Source organism: Dermochelys coriacea, chromosome 1, assembly GCF_009764565.3.
Source record: "Dermochelys coriacea isolate rDerCor1 chromosome 1, rDerCor1.pri.v4, whole genome shotgun sequence".
NCBI lineage: Eukaryota > Metazoa > Chordata > Testudines > Dermochelyidae > Dermochelys > Dermochelys coriacea.
The window spans coordinates 151411146-151423109 of record NC_050068.2 but is presented as its reverse complement, the minus strand read 5'-3'; the positions used below and the strand labels follow the sequence as shown (position 1 = coordinate 151423109).

Here is an 11964-nt window from a genome sequence, read left to right as displayed (position 1 = left end):
ACGGGCTTTGTTGCAAGGATAGGTTCCTGGGTTAGTGGTTCTGTTGTATGGTGTGTGGTTGCTGGTGAGTATTTGCTTCAGGTGGGGGGCTGTCTGTAAGCAAGGACTGGCCTGTCTCCCAAGATCTGTGAGAGTGATGGGTCGTCCTTCAGGATAGGTTGTAGATCCTTGATGATGCGTTGGAGAGGTTTTAGTTGGGGGCTGAAGGTGATGGCTAGTGGCGTTCTGTTCTTTTCTTTGTTGGGCCTGTCCTGTAGTAGGTGACTTCTGGGTACTCTTCTGGCTCTGTCAGTCTGTTTCTTCACCTGAGAAGGTGGGTATTGTAGTTGTAAGAATGCATGATAGAGATCTTGTAGGTGTTTGTCTCTGTCTGAGGGGTTGGAGCAAATGCGGTTATATCATAGAGCTTGGCTGTAGACAATGGATCGAGTGGTATGATCTGGATGAAAGCTAGAGGCATGTAGGTAGGAATAGCGGTCAGTAGGTTTCCGATATAGGGTGGTGTTTATGTGACCTTCGCGTATTAGCACCGTAGTGTCCAGGAAGTGGATCTCTTGTGTGGACTGGTCCAGGCTGAGGTTGATGGTGGGATGGAAATTGTTGATATCATGGTGGAATTCCTCAAGGGCTTCTTTTCCATGGGTCCAGATGATGAAGATGTCATCAATGTAGCGCAAGTAGAGTAGGGGCATTAGGGGACGAGAGCTGAGGAAGCGTTGTTCTAAGTCAGCCATAAAAATGTTGGCATACTGTGGGGCCATGCGAGTACCCAGCACAGTGCCGCTGATTTGAAGGTATACATTGTCACCAAATGTGAAATAGTTATGGGTGAGGACAAAGTCACAAAGTTCAGCCACCAGATTAGCCGTGACATTATCGGGGATACTGTTCCTGATGACTTGTAGTCCATCTTTGTGTGGAATGTTGGTGTTGAGACCTCCTTTTCTTCTAGTAATTAAGTATTTCAAATGCCCAAAATGAAATGCTGTTTTAAAAGTTAAGACCATTAATTCTTAGTTGGCCTCTTATGTGGCAGCGACGCCCACTGCTATTGGATGATGGCACATACTTTCTAACAGATGAATGAAGTTTGAAGGTTATAAAGGCAATGTGGACACATCCTTATCAATATGGCAGCTTTAAAGAATATTAGCTAACAAACAGCAAAAGCAATTGGAATTGTCTCAGTTACTGGGCAAACTGCACCTCTGACTCTTCCTGGTCTGTCCACACTCACCCCCTCTAGCTCTCAGACCTTGAGGCATCGCCAATCTTTCAGGGTGGCATCATGTGATTGTTGCACTCTCAGGCCCTGGGTTGCAACCGTGATTTCCCTCAGCAGGTCTGACTTATGTCCAAACCCTGCAATTCTTTCCTCTCCAGGGTGGTGGTGATAAAAATCAGTGACCAAACAACCTTCTTAAAGCAAAGTTTCATTTATTTAGAACCCAAGCACTTCAGAGAAAACGTATCTTAAAAGCAGTAAAACACACTACAAACGTCTAGCTTATCGGTGTTTAACTGTCCTCTACCCGGAGATCCTGGAAGGACTACCTCCCTATAGACTTTTCCACAGAGCCTCTCTCTCAAAGCTCACAACACGCTCTGGACAGCCCCAAAGACTCATCACCCTTCACAGGGATCAAGACACTTTTTCATTGTTTAACACCCTTTGATCTCTCATCTCCTGCCACAAAACAGTAGTGTCACTTCAGTTTATACTCTCAAAGAATACCACTCTTTCAAGTGGGTGCTTGAGTGCTCTTATAGGAAAAGCTGTTGTCTTACCTGCCTGTACAGAGCCACTGAACTTGAGCCTTATTAGTGTATAATAAACATTCCAGTAACCCCAATATCCAATAACTTACATTTCCTGACCAGGTCACAGTGTTTTTAAAATTATTATATAGCAGTATTCATAACATTATTATGTATCAGCTCCAGATCTGCAACAAGTATTAGGTGAAAAAAGTGCTAGCTGCCTTTTGTTTGGGACCTTTCTAGACCTGCATCTGCAATGGCAAATCGTGAACCCACAATTCACCACAGCTCCATAATTTATTACTCCATGGGTGGTAGCACAGATGGAAGCTATAGTGAAGAGAGGGCTCAGGTGTATTTTACTACTGTGCCATCTAAATGTTCTTCAGAGGTGAACTGAAGGTGCTCTGGGGATTGGGCCCTTCAAATGGGGAAGGGAGGACGTGAGTGTGTGAAATTTAGGTAGGCTGAAGATATTTGCCGGAATTGGAACTGATCAACACACCAAGGGTAACATATCTCTACTATTATGAAAACTGCCATGGGATCTTTAATGATCACAGGTGGTCCAGACCTTAGTTTTACTTCTCACCCAAAAGACCTCTCCTCCAGCAGCACAGTGTCACCAAGAATAGTACTGGGACGTTGAGTCAGTACTGATTCAGAGGGAAAAGTGGCACCTACAGCAAGTGTTCTCAAGAATAATCAATTAATACAAATATCCATAACATTTAAAATGAGGCTTTTATTGTAAGGCAAAAGATAATCATAGCTTTTATATTAACAATGTGGGTATACATAGATTTTCTCTATCACTGCTAAGCCAATATTATTAACACTGCTTTAAAATACTATAACTCTAGCTTTTATTAGTGTATGTATTATCTACAATGCAAAACTAATACAATAAACACATCTTGAAAGATCACAGTGTTTCCAACATTATAACATCCGGGTGTTTTAAACCAACAAGGTGAACGTCTACAAGGGTAAAATCAATCTGAGTTCTAAAGAACTACACCACACTATGGCTGTGTGCGGGTATCACAGACAAAAAATGAAGCTAGGATACAGCACTTGCTTATTATACAAGAAATGAATACCGTGTATCATATGCTTGAATATAGCAAATGATCAGTGTATGGAATATAGCAAACGATAACTCAATATGAAATAATATTTATGTTAGCAATGCAATCTACTTTCCCTGGTACACTTGCTGGTATTCACGTACGTATGTTTTTAGATAAATTGGGCCAAAGCAGGTGTAAAATGCTATCAAACTGGGCCTTGATCATGCAAATATGCATGTGCTTAATTGTTTTTATGTGAATGTTCTTGACTTCGGTGAGTCTTGATGTCAATGTTCAATTCGTGAATAAACTTAAAATGTATGCATAAGGGTTTGCAGGCTTGGGGCCCAGAATGGTAGTGTCACACCTACTTCACATAGATGTAATGACCTTATTCTGCACCACTGACATCAACAGGAGTCTTATCATTGATTTCAATGAGTTGGATGAGGCCCTAAATGACTACACAAAGTTAAACACCGTAGAAAAATCAGGCCCATTGTTAGTGCAAACCTTTCCCTCTAACAGACATATTTAAATGGTAATGAAGACTAAAGCACAACTTAATTTTAGTTCATATAGTACTCTTGCCTGATATGAAAAAGAAATATTTAAGATTTCCCATCTTCCTATATATAGTATACAATTGACCCCAGGATTTCTATATAAAATGTTTTCTGGTACATGTTATGCAACATTGTTTAGGAATATCGTATTATAAAATATCTTTTATACAACTATCAACACATTGCTATGCAAAATATGTTTTAATTAAAAGTACTTTTCTGCCATATTATTTGTATTGCTGTATTTGAACCTAATTGCCTTAGCTTTCTCTTTGAATCAGCACATGAAAAACATCAGTGGGCTCTATATATTTGTTAGTAAGGTACTAGAGCCTTTCATCACTTATGATAAATCCATCTCTTACTGATGTATTGATTTCTCAGATCATGACTGGCAATGTTACAAAGAGAATACAGAACTAGTAATTACGATAACCATTGGATATAAATTAGGCAGGAATTTTATTAGTTCAAAAAGTTTGTGTACTTCAATCCCTTTTTTGGAATATTCACACATATTGAGCATTTCTTCACAATTCCATTTATTAAATTAATCTGTATGAATGGACAGCAGTAGATATCATTACAGACAATTCCTATATGGACAGAATTTTTTCAATGAGTATGCCTGTGATGACTTTGCTATAATTGGCATTGATTCAAGGCAGGAGAAATCTGTTAAGTACAGCACATACTGTACAATATTTGTGCAATGAAGCAAACTCTGTGCTATTTTCTTGTAAAATGCCTATTCACATCCCAAAAATGCAGTATTGTTTTGTGGGCCCTGAGTTTTTCTGGCTTATGGCTTTGTAGTAGGTCGTTCCCTTCGTAATGTGTTTTTTGGACATTTGCTCATTTCTTTTCAGTTTAGCCTTAATGCTACTTACTACTCAATCCAGAACATTTAAATACAAACTCAAATTTCTTCTCACAGCAGTGTAAACCAGTGGTGTTAGCCAATGGTTGTTCATCCATGTGGTTCTTGACAGCAAGATTCATCTCTTAAATCTGTACAGCAATTCTCATCTCCTCCTATACGAAGATCACAATATCAGAGAACCACCATTGATATTGTGTCAACAGACGTTCAGGACAGGTAGGTAGAGTTGACCATCAGAGTTGATATCTGCTTTATAGATCTCAGAGAGATGTTTTGTCCATAAACGTTACTGATCTAATTTTAAAAAATGGACAATTAAGATGTACTCTCAGTGATGCACGCATGGGTCAAAACAGATAACTACATGCATGAAACATGCAATGATGTTTGCAAACCCTGTATCTACATGTACAAATGGGTCTTTGCCTGAAGAATTATCCCATTTGCACCTGCAACTCTATATTTTGCACACACCTACAGTGATCCCACTTAAAACTTAACAATGTGACCTTTAAAAATAATCAATGTTCTCATGTTATCCATGGCATTTCTATATATTTAGTATCAGGAATACGAAAGTGACAGTACTTATTTACAAAGGTAACTGAAAAGTCTTTAAGGGTAACCAGTGTCTTTGTTCATATTTCCAAGGATAGTTTAAGTGAATATTTTAGAACATTAGTTCATTTTACCCACCTTCTTGTGACTCTCTTAGTAGAAATGAGTTACAGTAGAACTGGAAATATTTTCTACAAATTCATTTTTTGTTATATTCACGGATTTGAAAAGTCAGTGACAATCAATATATAGTCCAATGATTATATTTAGCATCAGGGAAGTGGCAGAGCCAATGAGCGGAGGCCAGCAGGGAGTGAGAAAGTAATGTAATACTAATATGTGGACAACCTCCTTTCACATTAAAATAGACAGAAGTGTGCTTTGTTTTCAAAAACAAAGGAGTTGGGCTGCTAATCTAGCCTTCTGAAGTGATTCATAACATGGGTGGAGGGGGAAAAAAAAGAAAAAAAACCCGTGTAGACAAAGCTGAGATTTAAAACAATGGCATAAAATAAGTATATTCCTGATGCTGAAAGCTTGAGTGCTAGAAAAAAACCAGTAAGTATCTGTTAGAACTCACATTTCTGTTGCTGAAAATTACAAATTGTACCTGGCTCTATGAATCCTAAAAATCACTGACCCTCAATATTTCAGATCTAGTTCTATCACCAAATAAAATAAATTATTCAACAGTAACAATTTGCAGATGATTTGCCAACAATCATAAATAGTATATAGCGCCGTAGGCTAATATCTATTTTACCACTTTACACAACAGGATACACACGCACCATAAATAAGCAACAATACACACAATGTATGGCAAAGTGTAACCCCTTTGCTTTAAAAAAGCATAACCAGAAACACTTTTATACCACTGAAATTCCTATGGCCTATACTTCAGCAACCAAACACATTAAGAGATTTTACTTTAATGTGTAAAAGATATTCTGCCATTTCGTGTTCTACTTTTGGTACGTGGGTGAGGTTCTCCTAACATATACTATTATCACAGCAGGGTGGCAGAATCTGCACAGGATTATGAGCTTTCAAATTGTGAGATTCTGGTTCTGGAGCAGGAAAAGGTAACTTCTGCTAGATGTTTTGTCTCAGCCTGGGGGTGATGCAATTAGTCTCTGAAGGCAGTAAGGATGGAACATAGAAAAGCTTATCACTTTGTTGCATCTCATTCACAGAAGCACTGACATCTGCAGACAAGTTGTTTACTTGCCTACCTTTTAAAAGCTACAGTAAAGTTTGCAACAGGGTAAGTATGAGGGGAATTTGCAAGTGGATGTGAGTTAAGAGGAAGAAAGGTGAAAATCCAGATTTACATTATGGCTGGCATTTTCAGAAGTGCCTAAGTGAGTTAGCAAAAAGAAAAGGAGTACTTGTGGCACCTTAGAGACTAACAAATTTTGAGCATAAGCTTTTGTGAGCTACAGCTCACTTCATCGGATGCAAGTGAGTTAGGTACCCAACTCCCAGAGGAAATGAGGTGTCTAACTCCTTTATACACTTTTGAAATTCCACCCTACATATCTAACTGTACATTATTACTATCCATTCACGAATTGTTTTGCTACTAAAGAAACATTGAAAATATGTGAGTTTTTTCAATCCTTGAGGCAGAGTCAAGTCTAAATTAATGCAACTGCACCACAGGCATTTTATTAAGAACGAAATTGAATTGTTCTTCCAGTATATATATATATTTTTAAGAAGCATGGGGACTTCACTGTTAAGGCAGCATAAGGCGGTTTTCTTAAAAGGTATTACAGGATAAAAATGATAAACTATTAAGGTCCAAAAGACTGCAATATAATTTTTTATTTGTACTTTATAAATGCTGCAATAAACGAGAATTCTCACCCTGCTCATACTGAAGTCAACGGCAAAACTCCTTTTGATTTCAAGAGGACAGGTTGGGCCTGAGGCTTTTGAAAACAGAGGGTGGTTAAATCTATTTTCTTATAGCAGAATGGATATTAAACACCATGCAACCCTTACACAAGTAGTTGCTACTCTCACAATTAGTCCCAGATGGCTAAAGATTACCTTCACTAGCAAGGGTTACAAGAAAAGACTAGAAACTTGTTTTCGGTTGCTTATAGAATATATAGTAAATTTACTGAACGTAAATAAGAAAGAATGAGCTCTGCAAAAGGATAGAGACAGAAAGTCACCAGAGAACAGATGATGAACACTTAACACTTATAAGGAACAAGTTAAAAAGATCAATAAAACTATACCTATTGGAAATTAAACATAATAGAATAGCAAAATAAGAGTTATCTAATCCATTGCCTTTATAGAATATTTTTACTTTTTTCCAAATATTTGAAACATTGTCACTGTGTTCCTATCTGAAAACTTAAGAGTCTTGTATGTAACAATATCAACATACTTTTTGTTTAGGATCTGAATTTTTGTATTTATTCCCATATTCTAGATTTGTTTGGGGTTTCGAAACAGAACTCCATCTGCAGTGAAAACTCCTGAGACATAGCTAGTTGGTTATAATTAGGTTTTATGGTGCCAGAAATAATGAAGAAAAAAGTAAAATGTGAGATTACTGTGCTGCTATATAAATAGATTTTAAGTTCTAGGTCTTTTGCTTTTGACTGAATTGGGTGCATTGTGCTTCTTAGGTTGTATATATCAAAAACATTGCTTTTTCAGTCTGCATCTGTAAATACGGATGCAGGTAATAACTGCAGGATTAAAACAGCCCTGAGTCCAGATAGCAGAATCCAGTTCTCTGTTTTAATTTAAGAAAAAAATATTTCCAGGATTGTTTTTCACAATAGAATAAAAACCAATTAGAGCAGCTTTCTAAATACTGCAACATGGGTATTGTGACTTTTTTATATTTTAACTGCGTGAATACTATGTACAATATACATTTAGAATTAAATATCATCAGTAGGGCCCTACCAAATTCAAGGTCATGAAAAACGCATCACGAAACATGAAATCTGGTCTTTTGTGTGCTTTTACCCTGTATTATACAGATTTCACATGGGGGCGGGGGGGAGACCAGCGTTTCTCAAATTGGGGGTACTGACCCAAAAGGGAGTCACGGGGGGGGGGAGGCTTGCAAGTTTATTTTAGTGGGGCTGTGGTATTGCCAACCTTACTTCTGTGCCACCTTCAGAGCTGGGCGGCTGGAGAGTGCCGGCTGCTGATTGAGGGCCCAGCTCTGCAGCCAGCAGTGCAGAAGTAAGGGTGACAGTACCATGCCATCCTCACTTCTGCGTTGCTGCTGGTGGCGGCGCTGCCTTCAGAGCTGGGCTCCGGGCCAGTAGCCACTGCTCTTCAGCTGCCCAGCTCTAAAGGCAGCGCCACCACCAGCAGCATAGCAGAAGTAAGGGCAGCAGTACCACAATCCCCCTACAATAACCTTGTGACCTCCACAACTCCTTTTTGGGTCTGTATCCCTACAATTACAACACAGTGGAATTTCAGATTTAAATAGCTGAAATCATGCAATTTATGATTTTTAAAATCCTATGACCGTGAAATTGACCAAAATGGACCATGAATGTGGTAGGGCCCTAAATATCAGATTACAAGGATAAAACTGACAGGTCAAAAATTTCATCTTTCCTAAACACATTTAAAAAGGTCCAAATTCTGAAAAATCTGTTAGCCATCCCAACCACAGGGTGCAACCTAGAAAAAGGTCCCAACTTCTCAGATGGGCGATTGACCAGCAACAGATCTGGGATGCTGGGGTGACCTCTAATCTTGGGCACACATCTGAACACCATGGGACAAATCCCACTCATATTACTTATCCTTGTTCTCCGACTGACTTCAGGTTTCAGCACAATAGGTACACATACATGTGAGATATATTGCCTCTGCACACAAGAATGAAGCAACTAATGATACACTTTGCATTCTGACATTCTCTTTCCTCCAAGGATCCCAACGTGCTTGACAAACTGATAAAAAAAAAATAGATTGCTTTATCCACCACTGAAATGCATTACTCAAAATGCAGCTACTTCTGGGGTGAAATAACTACATAACACTGTACCAAACCACCATACAGCAGGGGTCTGATTCTTTAGCCCTTACTCATCCAAGTCATCCCATTAAATCAATTCATGTGAAAGGGGCTTGTGGCAGTGAGTAAGGAACAACAACATATATAAGGGCTGCAGGGTCTGACTCCATTCTATAGCCTGATCTAAAGCCATAGAAGTCAATGTGAATCCTTAAAGGATCAGGCCCTAAGAAAAGCTGAATCTTTTCCAGCTAAACACACAAGGGGAATGGCAGATCAGCAGAGTACTGGGATAGGGTTATGCAAGTGTCAGCTTGTTCACGTGAAGCCATTGGGTGTAATTTTTGACCTATCAGCCTTCCCACTCTCCCCTTAAATTCAATTGTATTACAGTATAAAGAAATATATTAGTCTGATAAATTGTAAATACAGGAATTTGCTGCTACAGTATTTTAACAAATCTACATTTGCATTTTGTTTAGGTTTCAAATCTACCTACTTATCTATGCTAGTGCAGGTTACTGGACTGACCATAGATCTCAATAGCCACAAATCACTTGGGCACATACAATCCTTGCGTGGTACTTTAGCAACATTACTTGGTTAACCAGAGAAATAAGTGGTTTTAGTTTTAAACTTTTTATCAGCTTTCTCCTAAGCCCAGTACTCAGGGTTCCATTAAAGGTCTCATACAATTTGTATCTCTAAAGTGTATCACCCCATTTCAATCAGGAAATTATTTTGTCAGTCACTTTTTCAATCTCCATATATATGCTACAGTTCAAATAATGGACTAAAGGAAGTTTTTTCTATGATTGGCAATAAGCAATATTACCTAGTATCTGATACTGTGAGACTAGCACTTGACTTCTATACCCTGCCTATCTGCAGTTTTGTTGTAGCCGTGTTGGCCCCAGGATATTAGAGCGATGAAGTGGATGAGATAATATCTTTTATTGGACCAACTTCTGTTGGTGAGAGAGACAAGCTTTTGAGCTTACACAGAGCTCTTCTTCAGGTCTGACTTGAAGTTGGTCCAATAAAAAACATTACCTCACCCACCTTGTCTATCTAAGACCTTTGCTACAGAATTTAGTGATCCAAGTCTTCTACATGGCTTCTGTTGATCTACTTCATGGAAGAGAAGATATTGATAAAAAGATGGAGTACTACTACTACCGTAAGGTGGTGATAGGGATTACCCCACACAGTTTTGAAACTCATGGTCAAATTCAGTTGTCATTTACATACATGAAACCCCACTGACTGCAATAGTAATGTGGTACATGTGCAATTAAAGACAGAATGTAGCTGTATAACTGCTATTATATGCACATGACAATGAAAAGATTCCAACATATAGGTACTTCTAGGAAAGGTGGTATTAGTACTAGGAAATGTTTATTAAGAAATCCCCAGATTTTGTCTTTTCACACTTTAGTGACCTGTCTGATTCACCTACAAGAGCATAGCTGTGTAATGTCCTATTTTATGGGTCTCTTTTTAAACCCATTGGATTAATCATTTTATTTCCCTTGCATGTCCCTACTGTTCAGATTTCCATTTTGTTTTTCTGCATAACCATCACGTTAAAGATTGTTAATGCCTCTTTCACTCTCATTTGAATAATCAGAAGACGTTACTTCCCTTAGTACAACTGAATTTCTATCCCTTCAATTGTGAAAAACCACTTCATTCTCCCCTTTAATTTTTAAACTTATTTTTTTAAACCTCATATCTCCCTCTCCAGACCCCAATATATTTAGGCTTCTTCCTGACCCCCCCAGCACAATTAAGGCTAGCATTAGTGGTATCACTGAATGTGGCTTATTTTGTTAATAGGCTCCCTTTACAGATAAGTGAAACAGCAGGTGCCCTGTACATGGCTGTTCCAATGTGGCACTGGAGAACATCGTTCTCTAGACAAAGACACTGAAGAGAGGGAACTCGGCTTGGTTGGGCTGCAGCAAGTCAATCAGAAAACACACAGTCCCCGAGAAGCCTTCGTACAGACTATATATGTTTTCTAATGCCCGGGAACCAGCCTTAAATTCTTCTGTAAATAAGAACTCTGCAAACCTAAGAAACAGTAAAGACAAAAAAATGAAGTCTTTATTACCTCTCTCTTCATGCAACTGGCTTTGGTGCCATCCCTCTGTATCTGTTCATTTGTCATTAGAAAGCTTCACGTCAACACATTCAATAGGAAGAATATTAATAGTTTCACATCTGCTAGTTATCGGACGTTATCTGCAAATCTGTTTACACCTTTTTCCCCCCTCACCAAACTGAGGTTCATTTGATCAAGGACAGAAATGTTCCAATCTGTATTTATATATTTGACATGCTTGGTGCCCGTCCTAGATCTACAAGCTTTTTTGTGTCTCTGTATAACATTTATAAGTGTATAAATGGAAGGTTTTTTTTAAAAAAAGTGTTTTTATATTGGTCTTTGTTGCAGCAGGACACAGAACAGCAATGTTTTCTGGATAGATGTGAGAAGTCCTGTATTACAGACGTGATTAAGCAGGTGAACTACTCTCAAAATACTATAAAATGAGCAGCACTGAAAATAAGTCATCGTGATTCCAGAACCATTTCCTGCTTGCTAAGGAAAATGGAAACAAACATATTATCATTTAAAAGAGCTACAATATGTCAGAAAAAAATCTGAACTAAAAATAACTGCTCCCTGATATAATTCTACATAGGCCTCATCCCATTTAAATCAATGTAAACAGGAAGTCGATGAGTTACACTATGTAAAACTGGTGTAAGAGAGAGCGGAATGAGGCCTGTGTGTGTGTAAAATATGTGGAGAAGCAAGATCCTGGCTTAGTTGTACTTCTATGTACTGAGAGACAGTGTCACATATTGTGAAAACCAGAGAGAGAATCAATATAATGAAACCAGCGGTTCATTTCACTCAGCTGTGGAGCAAGAGCTAAAATTCTCTGGTATTTGTTCATAGGATATGGAGGTCTTCACTGCTGTGTTTCTGGACAGGCCTAACCCATGCTGGTGATGGCTAAAAGTCAATATCATGACACCTACTCAATAGTCTATGTTAGATGAGTTATGATCTCAGTCCCATACTTAGCGGGTATG

The 11964-nt window shown here is 38.5% G+C and overlaps 1 protein-coding gene across 1 annotated transcript in view; it reads right to left on the bottom strand.

The window, feature by feature from the left end:
• Positions 1 to 2486: 2486 nt before the first annotated feature.
• The window catches only part of LANCL3 (LanC like 3), a 51402-nt gene continuing 41924 nt past the window's right edge, over positions 2487 to 11964 (bottom strand). Inside the window, exon 7 of the mRNA XM_043505491.1 lies at positions 2487 to 10935. Coding sequence (XP_043361426.1) covers positions 10776 to 10935 — 160 coding nt within the window. The 3' untranslated portion in view covers positions 2487 to 10775. The remainder of the gene's footprint in view (positions 10936 to 11964) is intronic.